Source organism: Pongo pygmaeus, chromosome 18, assembly GCF_028885625.2.
Source record: "Pongo pygmaeus isolate AG05252 chromosome 18, NHGRI_mPonPyg2-v2.0_pri, whole genome shotgun sequence".
NCBI lineage: Eukaryota > Metazoa > Chordata > Mammalia > Primates > Hominidae > Pongo > Pongo pygmaeus.
The window spans coordinates 86,175,544-86,193,479 of NC_072391.2; the positions used below are offsets into that span (position 1 = coordinate 86,175,544).

At 60.6% G+C, this 17,936-nt stretch overlaps 3 protein-coding genes across 9 annotated transcripts in view; all 3 read right to left on the minus strand.

The window, feature by feature from the left end:
- Nucleotides 1–1,990: 1,990 nt before the first annotated feature.
- PABPN1L (PABPN1 like, cytoplasmic) lies at nucleotides 1,991–5,912 on the minus strand. 2 transcript variants are annotated; one of them, XM_054453777.2, is made up of 7 exons: nucleotides 4,966–5,912; nucleotides 4,417–4,552; nucleotides 4,174–4,241; nucleotides 3,640–3,746; nucleotides 3,466–3,553; nucleotides 2,911–3,053; nucleotides 1,991–2,458 (listed from the first exon to the last, which is right to left on the minus strand). In XM_054453777.2, the coding sequence occupies exons 1-7, from the start codon at nucleotides 5,218–5,220 to the stop codon at nucleotides 2,419–2,421; spliced, it is 837 nt and encodes a 278-aa protein (XP_054309752.1). In that variant the 5' UTR covers nucleotides 5,221–5,912; the 3' UTR covers nucleotides 1,991–2,418. The 2 variants fall into 2 exon arrangements, with proteins under 2 accessions (XP_054309752.1, XP_054309753.1); XM_054453778.2 differs by lacking the exon at nucleotides 3,466–3,553 and having other exon boundaries at nucleotides 2,400–2,458.
- LOC129015189 (uncharacterized) lies at nucleotides 5,411–9,583 on the minus strand. Its single transcript, XM_054452772.2, has 3 exons — nucleotides 7,885–9,583; nucleotides 6,699–6,947; nucleotides 5,411–5,438 (listed from the first exon to the last, which is right to left on the minus strand). The coding sequence occupies exons 1-3, from the start codon at nucleotides 8,742–8,744 to the stop codon at nucleotides 5,411–5,413; spliced, it is 1,137 nt and encodes a 378-aa protein (XP_054308747.2). The 5' UTR covers nucleotides 8,745–9,583.
- A 16-nt stretch (nucleotides 9,584–9,599) lies between these two features.
- Nucleotides 9,600–17,936, minus strand: part of CBFA2T3 (CBFA2/RUNX1 partner transcriptional co-repressor 3) — a 102,076-nt gene continuing 93,739 nt past the window's right edge. For 2 of the 6 annotated variants that reach the window (XM_054454233.2, XM_054454234.2), the window contains one exon: nucleotides 9,601–15,940. In XM_054454233.2, the coding sequence (XP_054310208.2) occupies nucleotides 15,641–15,940 (300 nt within the window). In that variant the 3' untranslated portion in view covers nucleotides 9,601–15,640. Of the gene's footprint in view, nucleotides 15,941–17,936 lie in introns of all 6 variants that reach the window. The other 4 variants (XR_008494644.2, XR_008494642.2, XR_008494643.2 and 1 more) reach the window with 4 other exon arrangements.

A 17,936-nucleotide genomic window follows, 5' to 3' on the forward strand; every position in this document is an offset into this window, starting at 1 on the left:
CACGTGGGGCAGCCCCTCCTCCCCTTCAGGCAGCAGCGATACTGCCTCTTTCCTTCTCCCGCAGACCGGGGAAGAGGGGCCTGTTCTTGTTAGTTGCCCACCCGAGCCAGCCAGAGCATCTGCTTTCTCGAGCAGCCACAAAGGCCTCTGCAGGTCATGGCGTGGGGTCTCATCACCTGTAAGGGGCACGCCGAGGGGTTCCCCCAGCTCTTCTTCCACCTTGGCCTGCTCAGGCCTCAAGTCCACAAGAAAGGGAGGGACTCCCCAGGCTCACTCCACTGTCTCCTTGCAGTGGCCACACAGAAGGCTGAAGATGGACAGGAACTAACCTGCAACATGGGCTAGAACACCGCCAGGGACCTGACAAACCCATGGCCGTGATACCCACATCAAGACCAGCAGCAACCCCTCACTGAGGGCCGGACCCTGGGCCTGGGTACTGAGCAGGCAGGGGCTGCCATCTGCAAAGGGCTGTGCGTGCCTCAGGTCCCTCCTGCAGCCCCCAGCTGTGAGCAGTCCGCACCAGGCCCCGCCCTGGACGGCTGGGCAGCTGGACCTCCCTTCTGGGCTGCTCCTGGCTCTCACTCTGACGCTGGGACAGCCCCCTCAAGCCCACCCTGAAGCCAGACTCCCTGGCAAACCAGCAGAGGCCTGGGCAGAGCAGCTCACAGACCACAGTGCCCAGGGGCCCCAGAGTGGACCTCAGACAGATCAGGGCAGATCTTGGAGGGCCGTGGCGTCTCCTTGGTCGGGTATCCTGATAATTAGGCCAGAGAGCTCAGTCTCCGGGGCTCCACTGTAACAGAGCACCACACGGAGAGGTTTCAAACCACGGGAATGCATTCCCTCCCTGCGCTGGAGGCAGAAGTCCGAAGGCTGGGTGTGGCTAGGGCTGGCTCCTCCTGGAGGCTCTGGGGCGGGTCTGCTCCAGCCTCTGTCCGCAGCCACTGCCGGCCCCTGTAATGCTCGGCATTGCTCCAGCCTCTGCCTCTGTCCTCACGCGGTCTTGGAGTGTCTCTTGGTCTCTGTAACCAGTGTGTGGTTGGGTTTAGAGACCACAGGTAACCCAGGACCATCTCTAGACCTTTTGCTGAATCACATCTGCAAAGACCCTTTCGAGAGAAGTCCACATTCACAGGTTCTGGGGATCAGGACATGGACATATTTTGGGGAGCATCATTCATCCCAGTACAGAGGCCAACACTGACCCAAGACCCCAAGGTGGGGTGTGGGGCTGGTTTGGGGAGGAGGCCGGTGTAGGTGGGGAACAAGGAGGGTGGCTCATTCCCGGGAGCAGCGTCTGGCCTCGTGCTGGAGGAAGGTGGCTGAGGGGCGGGTGGGAACCAGCCCACTGAATAGGAGCTGGTCTGCACAGGGCTCCAGGAATTAACACACTGAGCCTGATGAGGCACGAAGGGGAGGCGCTGTTAGTCGTGGAATGCTGGAGTCAGGTGTGCACATAAGCAGCCTTGGGCCTCTGTGGCCGTGCATGCAGCCAGGGAGCCCGACTGGCTGTGCTTTCAGAGGGGACAGTCATCAAAGTGCCCAGGACAGAGACCTCCACTTCTGCTTCCTGAGCTTCTGGCAAGGGCCAGCATCCTGGGTGTCTGTGTCACTTGGTGGGGGACATGTGGTGCCAAGGCAGGGTTACGAGGTGGGGGGCGCCTTGACTGATACACAGGCAGTCGCAGCCCACCAGGCTGGCAGTGACATTGACACCGCCTCAGCTTGTGCACACTGCCCGCTTGCTGTCAGTCGCGAGGGGTCTAGAGCCCTGTCCTCGTCCTACAGCCATGGCCTGCCAGCTGCCTTCTGTGTCTTGTCCCAGGGGAGACCCAAAGGGAACTGTGTGTCCTGTCCCAGGGGAGACTCAAAGGGAACTGCGTGTCCTGTTCCAGGGGAAGACCCAAAGGGAACTGTGTGTCCTGTCCCAGGGGAGACTCAAAGGGAATTGTGTCCATGGGGGGAATGTACCGGAGTGCTGCTGCCATTTGCTTTTAAAAAGTGCCCAAGTTTAATAATTTATGCTTCATCATTAAGAGATATGTTTCTATTTTTCTTAAAATGACTTAGTTGAAGAGCTGAGCATGCCAACCCCAAGCTGGCCTGGCACTGCCTGGGACTCTGCCCCTCCCCTCCCTCAACACCCAGAGCCCCCTAAGATCCCCGTGGCGCCCATGCCAGGCCCACCACCGGGCCGTGGCTGTGACTCGTGGCTGTGGCAGTGGGTCTGGGCCACCATACAAGGCCCTACTGGGCCATCCCCTGGCCAAGAGGGGGCCAGCGGCTGCTCTGGACACCCCTATTCTCTGGCCTCGCCCGCACCCCACTCCCTGCCCCAGCCCCAGCCCCAGGATGGAGCACAAGTGGTTTACTCCTGACCCAGCCGCCAGCCCCTCTCAAAATCGGGCCTTCCCTTTAATACGGTGAAAACCATGGTGAGAATTTTCCACGGGCCCTGCATGGAGAGAGAACACACAGTGAGTGGCCTTCCAGAGGGGAAGGGGTGGTGGCCCAGGGCCCCGGGGGGACAACAGGATAAGGATGCAGGGAGGTCACCTGGCTGCTCAGGCAATGCCCCAGGGGCCTTTCTGGTGACTCCCAGCTGCTCTCTTGGGAGGGTTCCACGAAAGGGAAAGAGCGCCAGGAGAGCCCCTTGGGGCAGCTGCAGCCCACCCCGGGGCCTTTGTGGGAACAAGGAGGGGTCACCTCTCCCAGCAGAGAGGCTACAAAAAGCGCCCCCCTCCCCAGCTGATGCAGCAGCCCCAGCCCTCACCCAGGCCCCACCAGGTACATTCCTGCAGCCCCATGAGGAACGAGCTCAGGGACCCCCTCCTGCCCCTGATCCCCAGGCCCCGATGTCCCCCCATGGCCCTTGCCCCCAGGCTGCCCCCACAGGCACCCACTCACCGGTTCTGCCCTCGTGATCTGAGCCGGGGCCTGCCCTGGAGGCTGCTGTGGGGGAAGGGTGCCCCCCTGGAGCCCGGGTGTCCTCGAAGGCCCCCGCGGTCTGTGGAGCTGATCCCAGGGAAGTTGGTTCTTTTTGGCAGCACCTGGAGCCAAGGCCTGTTTTGAGTCCTCCTCAAGGGGCAGCCCAGACCCAGCCCGCAGCCCCTGCAGCCCCCACCACCCTGGAGCATGGGGTCCTGCCCGGCTCAGAATGCCATTCAGGCCTACAGGGTTCCCTGCCTTTGCCTACCATAGCTGTCATATGACACCCCATCACGGCCAGCACCCCTGCAGAGGGGGGTCCCACCTGAGAGGGGACACTCCCCACCATGCCACTGGCAGACCAAACCCAGCTTCAGGTCCGAGGGTCCCGCCACATCCTGTCCAGGCCCAGCCAAGCACCATGCCTGAGACGCGCTGTGCAGAGAGGAGCCAGCTGGGGCTGCTGTGTGTCCCAGGGCCAGTGGGCCAGCCCCTCTGCGCTCATGTTCCTGGACTTGGGGAGCACCGGCGCACCTTGATGACCCGGCCCCGGAAGAGGCTCTGGTCCAGCTCCACGGCAGCCTGCACGGAGCGCTTGGTGGCAAACTCTATGTAGGCATAACTGAGGGGAGGGGCGGGGAGGGGAGGGGAGGAGTGAGGCCGGGCCCTGTCCGCATGGCCAGTGCCCCCACCAGGCCCCACACTGACCCCTTGGGGTGTCCAGAGAACTTGTCGCACAAGATGGTGACTCGGTGGACCTCCCCACAGCGGCTGAAGTGGGCTTCCAACTCCTCAGCGGAGCCCCCGTAGTCTACCTGCACCCAGGCCCGCATGTGAGGGAGACACCTGGCCCTGACTCGGGGCTTTCTTGTTAGAGGTGGGGAAAGAAACCCCAAGGCTGGGCCCCGTGGCAGGGATGGCCCCAGGCCTCCACCCCACACCCCTGCTGGGGATGGAGGGAAGAGAGGAAAGCATATCTCGTATGAAGCGCTTCCTTCCGGAGAGCTGGAGCCTTTTAAAAAGCTTCTCAAAAGTGGAGATTTCATGTGCAACCCTGAATTCCAGCTCATGTTGAAAAACTGGAATATGTGCCCAGGCCAGTGTTTCCTCGAGGGGACAAGGTTGCCCCCAGTGTCAGACCCCCTTCCCAGCAAGGCTGCCTGGCCCATGGCCGGGCGCCGGACCCCCTGGAAGAAATGGGGCCCCACTCGCTGCCTGCCCCCCACCTCACCCACCACTCACGTTGCCCACGTAGACGGATCTGTGGTCAGCCTCCACCTTCTCCTCGGGGGTCCCAGGGAGGGGGCAGCCTGCGGAGAACACAGCTCAGGCCCGCAGGCCCTTGGCTCCTTCCTCACTCCTGTCACGGGGAAAGTCGCCCAGGCTCATAGGGGAGGTGACACCTTGGAGCTTGCCAGGCCCAACCTTCATGGAAACTGTGGGACCCTCACTCAGTGGGGGGCGGCCTGTGCCCCTGGTTCCTACCCATGGTCTCAGGGCTTAGCAGCTGCCTGGCCGCGGTGCCCTCCTCTTCCTCGGCCTGGTGCTGCACTCCCGGAGGCCGTGGCGTCCCCTCGGCCTGCTCCATGGCGCACACCTTCATCTTGATGGCCTCCAGCTCCTGCCGACACACGGCCCTGAGCGGGGCAGGCAGCCTGCAGGCTCTGCTCAAGGAAGGTGGGTGTGTGGCCTGCCAGCTCCAGCAGAGGGTCACAGCCCCAAGGGGCAGCCCTTCTCTGGACAGGGACACTCCTTCCTGGGGCGGCTGGCTGGGGTGATGAACTCACCCCTGCAGAGAAGCCCCCAAAACCGCACCTCAAGGCCCCTTCCTTAGGCCAGAGAGGCCACCTTGACTCTGCAGTCTGTGTGGTCAGGGGCAGAGGGGTCTCCTTGCCACCTTCGTCCAGGCAGGGGGACAATGGCCCTCTCCCCTCCTAAGTTAGCTGCAGCCATCCGTCACCCAGACCCCGTGTCTCCACCAGCCCCTGCGCCCCAGGTCCCCTGAGATCCCCAGGGCCTCCACACAGCTGTTACCTGGTCAGGGACTGGACACTCAGCCAGGTTCTCTTGCTCCAGCAGAGACAGCAGAAAGCCTGCATCCCCATCCTGGTCTTCCTCTGCATCCTCTTCGTCCTCTTCCTCCTCCTTCCCTTCCCCACCCTCTGGCCCCAGAATCTCCTTGGTCTCGTTCCAGGCCCCCCAGCCCTGGGCCTCAGGGTCTGAGGAGACCGTCTGGAGCCAGGCCTGAGTGGGGGGTGGGAAGAGAGAGCGGCTCGGGAAGGGCCACATGGTGGAGGGACAGGAGGAAGGTGGGCCAGGCGAGGCCTCCCCTCCACTCCCCTCACGTCTGCACCTGCCCGGGCCCTCCTGGAGTTTTAAGCCCTCCCCTGAGGCCAGCTGCTCCCACTAGAGCATTTGCAAAGGCCGAGTGGGGCTGAGCTTCCAGCCTTGGCTCCTGGCCCCGCCCCTTCCCTGTCATTCAGACAGGTACCTCCAGGACACTGTCCCTGGAAGAAGGAGAGGCTGAGTTGAGTGGGGGTCACTGGTCTCTTCTGCTTCCGTCCGGCCATGCCGTGGCTCACTGGAGCCTTGGTCTGTCACAGGATTCACACCTCAGCAGCATCCACACGGCCTTGGTCTGTCACAGGGTTCACACCTCAGCAGCATCCACACGGCACGAACACCACACTGCATGAACACCCGATCCAAGTGGGAACACGGGAGTGGTTTCTTCTAGTACCAGGGTCCAAGCAAGCTGGAGAGGTGGCTTCCGACCAGGGAAGGCAGGGGCTGAGATGGTCCTGGGGGAGGGAAGGGCCTGAGCAGGGACCGAGAGCAGGTGCATGGGATGAGAGGGCCGAGGCAGGTCGGGGTGGGGTCCTGGGCCCAGAGGAGGGGCAGCAACAGCTGTCTCTGCATCCTGACCACCCATGGAGTCCCCAGGGACCCTTGCCTCCCTAACCCTCATTCTGGGCCTTTTTTTTTTTTTTTTTTTGGACAGGAGTCTTGCTTTGTTGCCAAGTCTGGAGTTCAGTGGCGCGATCTTGGCTCACTGCAACCTCTGCCTCCCAGGTTCAGGTGATTCTCCTGCCTTAGCCTCCTGAGTAGCTAGGATTACAGGCACCTGCCACCATGCCCAGCTAATTTTTTTTTGTATTTTTAGTAGAGACTCGCCATGTTGCCCTGGCTGGTCTTGAACTCCTGACCTCAGGTGATCTGCCCGACTCCGCCTCCCAAAGTGCTGGGATTACAGGCATGAGCACCCCACCTGGCCTGGGTCATCTTTTAGATGGGAGCCACTTCCATGAGGCCAGAATTATTCTGCTGTGGGGTGGGGGCTCCGTGGGGAGTGACGGCGTGAGTTACTGTGGGGTGGGGGCTCCGTGGGGAGTGACGGCGTTACTGTGGGGTGGGGGCTCCGTGGGGAGTGACGGCGTGAGTTACTGTGGGGTGGGGGCTCCGTGGGGAGTGACGGCGTGAGTTACTGTGGGGTGGGGGCTCCGTGGGGAGTGACGGCGTGAGTTACTGTGGGGTGGGGGCTCCGTGGGGAGTGACGGCGTGAGTTACTGTGGGGTGGGGGCTCCGTGGGGAGTGACGGCGTGAGTTACTGTGGGGTGGGGGCTCCGTGGGGAGTGACGGCGTGAGTTACTGTGGGGTGGGGGCTCCGTGGGGAGTGACGGTGTGAGTTACTGTGGGGTGGGGGCTCTGGGGAATGATGGCGTGAGTTACTGTGGCGGAATTCCATGGGCATCCGGTGGTGTCCGCACCTGGCTTCACCCATGCAGTGTTGCAGCAGGACGTGACCCGCGTCCGACCTCGCGCCTCCCTCTGCACCTGCCACCGCGGCTGCTGGAGTCTGCTCTGGCCTCCGTCTCCAGTGCTGCCGTCTTACCCCTGCCATCGGTGGTGGGGGACAGGGCCCCCTGCACAGCTGCCACCCCCAGGCCAAGGCCATCCTCTCTGTGGCTGCACCCCGGTGTTCAGCCAGTGGGGCTGGGATTCCTGGGAATTTGGGACTGGGGGAGGAGAGAGAGAAACAGGGCGTGGCCTAGGCTGGAGCTGCACTGCTGCACCATGCACCACCCATGCAGGGCGGCCCTTCCTCCACCTTGGGCTGGGGGCTCAGGGGGAGCAGGCGGACATGGAGGCTGCCACGGCCTGGGGACCCAGGCTCCTGCACCCACTCCTTTCTCACCTCTGTAAAAGCCAGAAGGTGTCTGAGATGGGTCTCAATCAATTTAGAGGTTTATCTTGCCAAGGTTAAGGGTGCACCCAGGAAAAAGGAACACGAAGCCACAGGCAACATCTGTGCTCTGCTTTTTCCAAAGAGGGTTTGGAGGCCAGGCGCGGTGGCTCACACCTGTAATCCCAGCACTTTGGGAGGCTGAGGCGGGGGGATCACTTGAGGTCAGGAGTTCAAAACCAGCTGGGCCAACATGGTGAAACCCTGTCTCTACTAAAAATACAAAAACAATTAGCCAGGCTTGGTGGTGGGCGCCTGTAATCCCAGCTACTCGGGAGGCTGAGGCAGAAGAATCGCTTGAACCCGGGAGGCAGAGGTTGCAGTGAGCTGAGATCGTGCCACTGCACTCCAGCCTGGGCGACGGAGTGAGACTGTCTCAAAAAAACAAAAACAAAAAAACCCAAAGAGGGTTTGGAGACTTTTATATTTAAAGGGAAAGAGCGGGTAGGAGGGGAACACAGGAAGGAAAGAAAAGGGAGGGCGGATAAAAGGCAAGCGGTAGCATTCCTTTGAATCTCTGATTGGCAGTCACCAAATGCACATTTTGAAATGTGGAAGGTGGGGGTAGAGGAGTGAATTACGTAGCCCCACGATCAGCGACTCTGCATTTCCACAGAAGATAAAACTGCCGCAGGGAATAGGAAGCTGGCAGGTTCGCATTCGCCTCCGGTGAGTGGAGGGTGACGTTAGCTCTGTCCTTTCTCCCATACCTGGGAAGATAAGCTGCTACATCACACTGTCTAAATGGGATCCAGCAGAACTGTTTCAGAGCCAAGATCTTGGGATCCACAAGGAATTTCCCTGTAAGCGCATTGCGAGGGGGCACAGGCTCCTTCATCTTCGTAGCTGTCCAATTAGGAAGAAAATGGGAGGCAGGTGTGTGTGACTCGGCTTCCAGCTTGACTTTTCCCCTTGGCTTAGTGAGTTTTAGGTCCCAAAATTTTGTTTTCTTTTCACACCTCCAGGAGGCTGACTGAAGACCATGCTGTTGCCCCATCTGTTCACCACCCAGAGGATTTTCTGGGGCAGGCTCATGAGGTCGGGCCTTGTCTGGAACCCGGCTACAGCCCTGGACGCCCCTTCGCCTCTCCCTGGCTCCGCACAGCCACACGCTTACGTGTTCGTGGTCCCTGGACACTGTTCCCCCTGCGCACGGTGCCACTGTTTTCGGGAAGCCTGCTGGGCTGCTCCTCCTCCCTCGAGAGCTGCTGTCCTCACGCCTTTCCTGCTGTCTGTCCAGTGTTGATGACTTGGCCAGCTCTCCCCTTAGAAACCAAAGCTCCTCAGGGGCAGCGCCCACGTCTGCACTGAGGACAGGTGCGCTGGCCAGGGCTGGCCAGACGAGGGTGGAGTGCAGCCTCAGCCTGGGCTCCTCCTGTTGGGATGGAGCCCCCTGCCCCGTGTGTCTGTGCCCGTGTGTGGGAGGGTCTGCCAGCCCCCGTGCCTCCACCTCCCTGTCAGAGGCAGGACTGCAGCCAGTTCCATCCAAGACCACAGTCTGCTGGACTCGGCCCAGGCCCTGACGCACGCCCCTCTGAGCTCGGGCCCCGGCCATGGAAAACCTTGTCATCCTCACCCTGTTTGAGATTGCTGACACACCAGGCCCAGCCAGGGCTCCTGCCAGCTGCCTGGCAGAGGGCAGACGGCTCCGACCCTGGCCTTTCCAGTGACGCTCTTCAAATACACCCTGTTCCAGAGCTGGGCCTGAGGATTCAGGGCAGCCTGGCCCCGGGGGCCCCAGCGCCCAGCCCAACTCCTATTCCAGACAGGATCTGCGTGTGACCCAACACCAGGGCCCCATGGGGATGGCTGAGACGGGCGAGCCGTCCCTTCCTGCGCTGTCCCACCCTCAGGTCCCCTGTGTCCCCTCAGTTTTCAATTTTTTTTTTTTTTTTGAGATGGAGTCTCACTCTGTTGCCCAGGCTGCAGTGCAGTGGCACGATCTCGGCTCACTGCAACCTCCACCTCCCGAGTTCAAGGGATTCTCCTGCCTCAGCTTCCCAAGTAGCTGGGATTACAGGCGCCCGCCACCACGCCCAGCTAATTTTTTGTATTTTTAGAAGAGACGGGGTTTCACCATGTTGGCCAGGCTGGTCTTGAACTCCTGACCTCAGGCGATCCGCCTGCCTCGGCCTCCCAAAGTGCCGGGATTACAGGCGTGAGCCACCGTGCCTGGCCTCCCCTCAGTTTTGTCTGTGTCCCCTGCGGTCCCCTGTGTCCCCCATCAGGGTCGGAGGTGTCATGGCCCCAGCCCCAGCACTGTCTGAGGTGGGGCTGCTCAGGCAGGGGCTCCAGTCTTGGAATCCTCAGGAGCATCTCCCGGGTGTAAAATTGTCGGGACCCCCCCAACGTCCCCTTTGCGGGCTCAGCCGTTGCCAGCCTTGCAGGGGCCCTCGTGGCTGGGGCTGCTGCTCCTCCCCCACTGTGTGCTCCCACCCTGTCTCTTCCCCATCGCCCAGCCCCACGTCACACGCTGGCCTGTTTGTCCCTGCAGCGTGTGTGGTCCATGGGTAGGCCCGTCCCTGCTGGGCACGGAGGAGCCCCAGCAGGTAATTAGTGAATTCATGGGTGAGACGAGGCTCAGCCGAAGCCTCCTGGGACCCAAGGAGAGGAACAGCCATGTGACAGCGAACATTCGCTTTATTACACGGACACGGCGCTAACCCGACCATTGCATCTCACGGTGTCTACAGGCCAAACCCATAGTACATCAGACGGGGCGGCGGGGGCCACCTCGCAGCCCTGCACAGCCTGGAGACCCGGGACATGGGCTTCTCACAACTACAGGAAACAACCCAACTCCTTTGGGTGAGTCAAAAAAAGAGGAGGAAGTAGAGAGCAAGTCCCCTCCCCACCAGGCTGCACGTGGCTATGCCCCGTCCTGGTCCTCACCAGCCCGACCCCCTCGGCCCTGGCAGATGGGGACAAGGGAGGCCTGTTGCCGTCATTCACGTATTTCAAAAGCAGGCTTCACTCTGAGTACTGACGCTGAGTTCTCATTCCTCGAGGTCTTTGGGAAGCTACTCTGGGGCTTGGCTGGATTGAAACATAAAGAACAGAAAGTGTCCAAAATGGAGTTTCCTAGAACTTTGGGAAAACAGAGCAGCGGTTGTCAGCAGCGCCCTGGCCTTATCTCTGAAGTGTGCACGGGAGCTGGCGGGCCTCTGAGAGGCCAGCCCCATGGACTCCCGCCTCTCCTCACTGTCTTCCTCTCCGGCCAGCACACTCATCATCCAGGGTTGTGGCCCCTCAGTGTGGGAGCTTGCAAGGCAGTGTGGGAGGACATAGGCCCCTGGGGCTCGGAGATGCAGGGCAGGCAGACTGCAGAGGACCCTGGGAGCACCCACCACTCCTGGCAAAATTTATCCAGGCAGGTCTGTTCCCAGAAGTCCCCAGTCTCAGGCTGTAAGGACCCAACTCTGAGCCATCTGGGATCCCCAGGAAAGGAGGAAAGGGGAAGGGAGCCTGGCACCTGTGAGTACACCCTGAGGAGTGGGGCTCCAAGAGTGCTGGGGTCTCAGGGAGGCTGCATGGGGTCACCCTCCTCTCCTGGGGACACCCCCTCCAGGCATTGATCCCTGGAAACAAGGAGTGGGAGAGGGCAGCCCCGCAGCGTTGCGGCCCTGCCAGGGAATGTGCTCACCCTGGCACCCTGGTCAGGGACCCTGGGCAGATATGTGGGCCGCCACCCAGTGTGTGCTCCTGGCCCCTGGCCACCCACCTCGAGCTCCAGGTGGCCCCAACTGGCCAGAGCTGTTGCGAGGTGCTGGTCCCACCTGCTCACAGCACCTGCAGCACAATTTTATCTGCCCCTGGAGGTGTCTGGAGCAGTCCTGGACTGGGCGGGGTACGGGAGAGGCTGCCACCCACCAACAGGTTCCCTTAGGGCAACAGCTGAGGTCATGGCAGGAGCAGCCCTTGTCACTGGCACACGACGGGGGGGCAACTGGTGCCACTCTGGGGTCCGTGGGTGGAGAGGGTGGGGTGGGATGGAGGGACGGCTGCGTGGGTGGCCAGAGGACACACAGAGGACACGCATGTAGGGCGCGTGGGGGTGGAGGGGTGGGTGGAGGGAAGGGCGGGGGGTGGGGAAAAGTCATCTCTGGGATACTGGACAGATGGGTCAGAAGAAAAAGTGATGAGAAAGAAGAACCAGTCACTGGGGGCCAGGCGGCGCCGGCGCGAGGACGGATGGACCGGCACGCACATGGCTGGGATGGATGGGGGTCGATGCTGGAGTCAGGCTTTGGTGTCAGCTTGAGGATCTATTTGGAAAAACTGGCAAATAGAAGCCCTTTAGGTCCATCTTGATCCTTGTCACTGTGTCATTTGGGTGAACCCCCCACCCTCACCGGCTCTTCCGCCAGCACCCCCATCACTGAACCTCTCGGGCCTGTGTGGCCTGTCCCCACCTGGCTGGGCCTCGTGGGCCCTCCTGGGAGGCTGGCCCCTCTAGTCCTGCAGCCTCACCCCTGGCCAGGTCCTGGGGCAGCCCTGGCAGGCAGACGGGCTTGGGGGTGTCCAGCTGGCCCCTCCCAACACCCACTCCTTGAACGCTGTGGGAGATGCTGGTCTCTGCCTCGTTCAGGTCAGAGGACTGGCCTGGAAGGAGCCCTCCGGGTGCACAGCCATAGCACAGAGCCAGGCTCTGTTGGGGACTGGGAGGCCCTCTCAGAGGAAGGCTTCCTGGGTCCGAGGCTGGCTGGGACCAGGAGCAGTGAGAGGAGGGGTGGGAAAGGCTGAGGGGCATGCGTCACGAGCCTCTTCCCAAAGAGGTCACGTTGGTTCTGCTAACCCATCAGGCCATCCTCCGGCCGGGCCTTAGGCTCCCTCACGGCTGTCCTGTCCTGGCTGTGATCTCAGGCTGGGAGATGCAGCTGCCGTTTGGTTTGGGGTTTGAGGAAAAGGTTCTGAAGAGCGTTTGGCTTGCCATGGTCCTGCCTTGATGGTGGCTGGTGGGAGGACAGCTTGGCAGGCTGTGCCTCTGGCCAGTGACCTGTGAGCTTGTGGAGGTGGCAGCTGGGAAGGGATAGAGACAGGGTGACTCTCCCCAGTCCAGGTGTGGCCCCTGCCCAGACCCTCTGTCCAGACCCCCCTCTGCCTGGCGGAAGAGAGGCAGAGGCCTGCAGGTGCAGACTGCAGGTCGGAACCATGGGCGTGGGTGTTCATGGCCACCAAGAGGACCACCCCTAACACAAGAATGCCGCCTCTCCCCGTCCCCTCCCCAGAGCTATAGGTTCCGCCTGGTTTGCTGTGAGGTCTTTGGCCACCAGGGCCCGGGCATATGAGCTACAGAAAGACAGGCCTCTGAAGCATCCGAGGGGGCCCCAGAGCCTCCCTGGGTGGGAGCTGCCTTGCTTCATGTGATCTGGCCAACACCCGCCCAGGGTTCCCTGACACATCGCACCCAGGACATCCCCCTCTTCTGTCTCCGGGCCTCAGTTTTCCCAGCTGTCCCGATTCCATGTGGCCCTCGGCTGCGCGGTTCCATCTGCCTGGTCTCTGGCCAGTTTTGCACTCGTGCTGAGGGTGGCTTGGTGCACGGTGAGGGCAACGCAGGGCAGATGGCATTCATCTTTGGCTCGAGGGCTGACCCCTTCCCAAGATCTGGGGTGGGAGGGCCTGTCTCACCCTCAGCTTTGTGGTCTGGCCCCTGGAGGCTGCTGGCCAGATCGATGCAGCCAGCAGGTGCAGGTGCCACTGTCCCTGGTACGCCTGTGTGTCCCCAAAGAAGGATCCAGGGAGGGGAGGGAAAAAGAGGAGGCTTTTGCCCACAAAGTAAACTCGTGCCTCCTCCACGCTCCCCACTACAGTCCTGACCCCAGGGACCTGAGTAACCAGGGAAGCTGCCCATGGGTCCACTTGCCCTGGGGCTCGGCCCTCTACAGAGACTACCGGTTCACCTGCACAGCCTTGGAGGGCCTGACTCAATTTACCCCACAGCACCGTGCCCATTTCCTGTCCCCTAGAGCCTTTGATCACCACAGCCAACTGCCCTGCCCACCTGGAAGGGCACTGGAGTGTAGGTGGGGACAAGATGGAGCCCCAGTGGGAGAGACAGATGAGAAGAGTCCCAGGACGCATACCTCCGAGGGAGGCAGGTCCCCTTCGTGGGCACGGGCGTGTCCGCTGCCGCTGCTGTGTGGGTTCGGAGCTGGAGAACCGCAGCCCTGGAAGGAAGAGAGGCGGGCTTCTGCCACTTAACCGAGAGCCCAAATCCCAGACCGGTCCTTGCTTCTCTGAAACCCACAAAAACAAACCTTGGTGAGCTTGCTGGGCCTGTCACTGAGGAGTGGAGGTGGTGCCGGAGCCAGGGCACTGTCTGGAGGACAGACTCGATCTATCTTGACTTTCCGAACGAGGTTTCTGTTGTCAGGCTTGCTTCCAGACGGTACCTGACTGGTGGTGACCCGACAGGATCCATCCTTACGATGCTCAAAGAATGGATTTTTACCACCGTGAAAAAACTACCAGCAGGCAAACCGCTCCTCCCCTCGGGGCCACGGTTTGGATTTCTTTGAAAATCTGTTTCCTACACTTCGCAAACTCCCGCGGTTTCTCTGTTTTTTATTTGGCAAACATCTCTTGTTTATTACCATCATGAATATTATTTGGACCTCTGCAAAGACTATATACATTCACATTAACGTACACTCTCAGCTTCGGGCCTCTGGCGGGCCGTTCGCGGCCAGTTCAGTAGCTGGGTCACTCCTGTATTGCACTGAGTTCCTGGAACTCCTGATAGCCACGCACACAGATGCCAAGCCGCGGGCCATGCCTGCTGTCTGTCCTTGCACTCGGTGCAAGCATGAATTTCTTTATCCCTTTATTTCCTTCTTGAAATCGCTGAGGCAGTTGAGAGGAGTGGAGGAGGATGGGAGGGAGCACGTCTGATAGAAAACATCACTGAGACACACCCCAGGGTCAGAGGCGAACGCATCTGAGGGGTGGCTGGGCAGGAGCACCAGGGCTATGTACACGGTCAGGGTCTTCCCTGGGGAGTAGGCAGAGGGCTGCTTTTGTTTGTAGTTTTTTTGTTTTTTCTGCAAAAGTTTGGAAGAAGGGGGAGTAGCTGCGGTGGGGCGATGGGGCCGAGAGAGGTCGGAGTTGGGGCGATGGGGCCGAGAGAGGTCGGAGGGTGCGGAGAGGAGAGAGGTAGAGGATGGGCTGGCCGAGAAGCAGTGTTTCAGGGAGCCCTGCTGGCTCCGCATGCTCGAAAAGCAGTCGAGAATCAACCCAAAAGATTGTCACAGTTTTGTTTCGGAATTATGCTCTCTCTGGGAAGAAAACTTTAGCACTTTTTTTCCACAAGTGGAAAAAGGAAATATGAAAAGTCACAGGGGGCGTGAGGACAGACGGCGTGTCCTTTCCTACACACACGGAGACGCAGGCCAGAGCAACGGCACACGGACCGCGCACATGCGGCGGACGCACCAACGCCTATGCAGAAGAGAACAAAAGTCGCTTCTCACTGGGCACAAACCCTCTGCACCCCAATATCCCGACACCCACAAACAAAACCAAAACAGAAGAGAAAAAGACCCACATCCAAACAAACCCAAGAGCAAGTAAAACAGTGAAAAAAATACTTTGGCAGTGACAAACAAATTTTGGATTTTGATTTCTTGTGTTTGCTTTTTTGGATTTCCTTTGGAGCAGAGGTGTGTCCGGTATCCTTGGCTGGCTAGCTAGCAAGGTAGTTCACAAGTATGCTTCCTTTGCTTTTTTAAAAAAAACTTTTTGGATTTTTACTTAAAGCCAAAGAGTTTACCATGACAGGAAAAAAAAAATTTGAAACCAAAAATGCTTCTTGAGTCAGAAATTGAGTCTTCGCTGATCAGCCTCACGCCCCTGGGGGAGGGGCACAGCTGGGTTCAGATCTCCAGCTATAAAATCGCAGTTTTCTTTCTCCCTTTTTAATCAGGAGGGGGAGAACCCCCCCCCCAGTTTTCTTTGTCCATTTCTGAGTAGCTCTTTTGCCAACAAACAAAACCCCCCAAAATTCTTTGCTGAAAATATAAGCCACCAATTTGATTTTTTCATTGAAGAAAAAGTGTGTGATAGTCATAGAGAGAGAGAGAGGATGGAGAAGACAGAAGGGGAGAGACAGAGAGAGGAAAAGAAAGAGAGAGAGGTGGGCAGAGCCACCGCGCCTGTGGCATCTGCTCTGCTGTCTAAAGCTCAGTCGAGGCTTCTGAGGATGCTTGAAGAGAGGTTGTCAGGAGGTCTCTGCGCAGAATCATTAGGTAGCTGAGGCAGGTGCATTGAATGCGGTTTTGTTGGTTCTGTGTCTTCTTTTGGAGAGGGGCAGTAGCAGCAGTGACTCTAATTGGTCGGCTCCCCCAGGTCAGGTGGGGCGCAGTGTCTGGCAGGCCGGGCCTCGGAGGCCAGGCACGGCGTCTCGCGGGCCTGGAGCTGGGTGGGGTTGGCACGGTGCTGTGTCCAGCAGGCTGGGGGCCAGTGGGGTCAGCGAGGCACGGTGTCCAGTGGGCCAGGTGGGCTGGGGGAGCCGGGGCGAGAAGGCCCCGCAGAGCCGGCTTCGCTGGGGCTGGCAGCACCGACAGGCAGGGAGGGGCCCAGGCCGTGGGCGGCTTCAGGCGGTCCAGGCAACGGGTCAGCCACCACAGCCGCAGGGCCCTGCAGGCTCTGGCCACACACGTGATGGTGCTTCTCCCAGTCCCGATGCTGGCAGAAGGACCCGCAGTAGCGCGCCGCGTTGCAGCCACTGCACGTCTCACTGGCTTTCCGCCCGCAGTTCCAGCAGCTCTGGGTGGGGGCAGAGGGGCCAGTCAGGGCTGGGTCCGGCCACCCGAATCCCCAACACACGCCTCAACCAAGCCACTCAGACCCAGCCACGTCATCACCAGGTGAGAAGAGAGAAACTCCAAAGCCCCACAGCCCTCGGGCCATTCCCCAGATACAGCCACTCACTGGGCCATTTTGGGGGACGGCGTCCCACTACTGTGTCTCATGCTCCAGCCCACCCAGATACGTTTGCGCTGTGCTAACTGGACGACGACCCCTGCCTCCTCTCCAGGAAGCCCTCCTGAGCTCACCAGGCTCCAAAACCGCAAAACCGAAGGGTGTGGCCCCGGCAGGATTGAGGCTGCTGAGATCTCACCATCTGCCTCTGCTGCACACTCCTTCTGATCCCCCTGCCTCTGCTGCATCCACCCCTACCCCCGTCCCCCTCCCCACCTCTGCCCCACCCCCTGCCTCTGCCGCATCCCCCCGTCCCCCTCCCCACCTCTGCCCTACCCCCTGCCTCTGCCGCACCCCACCTCTGCCCCACCCCCGCCTCTGCTGCACCTCCCCCCCCCGCCCCCACCCTGTGGTGGGCTCTGCTCCCTTCCCGAAGGGTGAGTTGTGCCCTAGGCATCCCTGTGGGCAGAGGGAGTGGGGGATGCCACACAAAGCCTGAGCATATTTCTCCTTCGGGCCCGGCTGGATCTCTCACAGACGGCTGGGCTGTGGGGTGGGAAGCCCAAACCTGCACCAGGGGAGAAGCCCAGGTCCCTATTTGGCCTCCAAAGCCTCTGGTACCACCTCCCACCCCACCTCGCCCTCACTGCCACAGCAGCAGCAGCCTCCCTGCAGACCGGGCACTGCCAGGCACAGTCCCCGCTCCAGGCCCTGGCCCCTGCCGGTCCCTCCGCTGGGCCTGCTCCCCTGATGCCTGCGTGGCCAGCTTCATTCCTCCCGGCATCTGCTCAGGTGTCACCTGCCATGAGGCCTCCACAGCCCCACTCCCCACACACTTCCGCCTCCCGAAACTGCACACCTCACTTCTGCGCTTGGTGTTTCTTTCTCAGTGCCAGCTCTGTGAGAGTTTTGCCTGTGGTGTTCTAGCTTCTCCCCAGCTGAGAGCATGTGTGGAAAGGGCCGGTGCAGAGACCCCTGAATTGATAGGGCTCCATCTCCTCCCAGTCCGGGGCTGGCCCAAGCACAGATGCACACAGGGGCTTCAGACAGAGATCTGCCCTGTCTCAAGGGACAGTCCTGGGGCTCCCCTGGAAAGGGTCTCTCCCTCTCCCCTCTTCGTGGACAAGGCAGAAAAGGGTCGCAGAGGGTCCTCTGCCCCCGCCTGCCTCCCAGGTGCACAGGCACAAGCAGCGTAATTCTCGGGCCTGCCATGTGTACCGGGAGGGAGCCGGGTGCCTCAGACGCCACCTGGGGCCCTCACAGCTCTCTTGGATCCTCCTGCTCTCACAGGCTAGAGAACAGGGGTTTCAAGCCAGGCACAGTGGCTCAGGGCTGTAATCCCAGCACTTTGGGGGGCTGAGGCAGGTGGATCACCTGAGGTCAGGAGTTCGAGAGCAGCCTGGCCTACATGGCAAAACCCCGTCTCTACCAAAAATACAAAAATTAGCCAGGTGTGGTGGCGGGCGCCTGTAATCCCAGCTACTTGGGAGGCGGGAGAACTGCTTGAACCCGGGAGGCGGAGGTTGTAATGAGCCAAGATCACGCCACAGCACTTCAGCCTGGGCAACAAGAGTGAAACTCCATCTCAGCATCAGCCAACCTGGGCTCGAGTCCTGGCCCCACCACTTCCCAAGGCCGTGACCTCAGACAAGCTGCCAACCCTCTCGAGCCCTCAGTTTCTGGAACTACAGAATGGGGACATCCATAGGACGCCTCACCAAACCATGTGGGATCTCTGTGCCGATAAGCACAGTGTGGGCAGGGACGGCCATGACAACTGTGCTGATGCCATGTGGAGGCTCAGAATCCTCACGGGGGTGGCGTGGGACCGCACGGGAGC

What these genes read in the sequence shown, in the direction of transcription:
- LOC129015189 (XM_054452772.2), bottom strand. Translation starts at nt 8,744, where the DNA reads ATGACAAGGTTTTCCATGGCCGGGGCCCGAGCTCAGAGGGGCGTGCGT. An exon ending in GTAGCAGCTTATCTTCCCAG is followed by an intron (nt 6,948 to 7,884) that starts GTATGGGAGAAA and finishes CTCCTCCCCCAG; the next exon opens with TCCCAAATTCCCAGGAATCC. An exon ending in CACTGCATGGGTGAAGCCAG is followed by an intron (nt 5,439 to 6,698) that starts GTGCGGACACCA and finishes TCCTTCTTCCAG; the next exon opens with GGACAGTGTCCTGGAGGTAC.
- PABPN1L (XM_054453777.2), bottom strand. Translation starts at nt 5,220, where the DNA reads ATGTGGCCCTTCCCGAGCCGCTCTCTCTTCCCACCCCCCACTCAGGCC. An exon ending in GATCCGTCTACGTGGGCAAC is followed by an intron (nt 3,747 to 4,173) that starts GTGAGTGGTGGG and finishes GCCTGGGTGCAG; the next exon opens with GTAGACTACGGGGGCTCCGC. An exon ending in TCCGGGGCCGGGTCATCAAG is followed by an intron (nt 3,054 to 3,465) that starts GTGCGCCGGTGC and finishes CCTTGGCTCCAG; the next exon opens with GTGCTGCCAAAAAGAACCAA.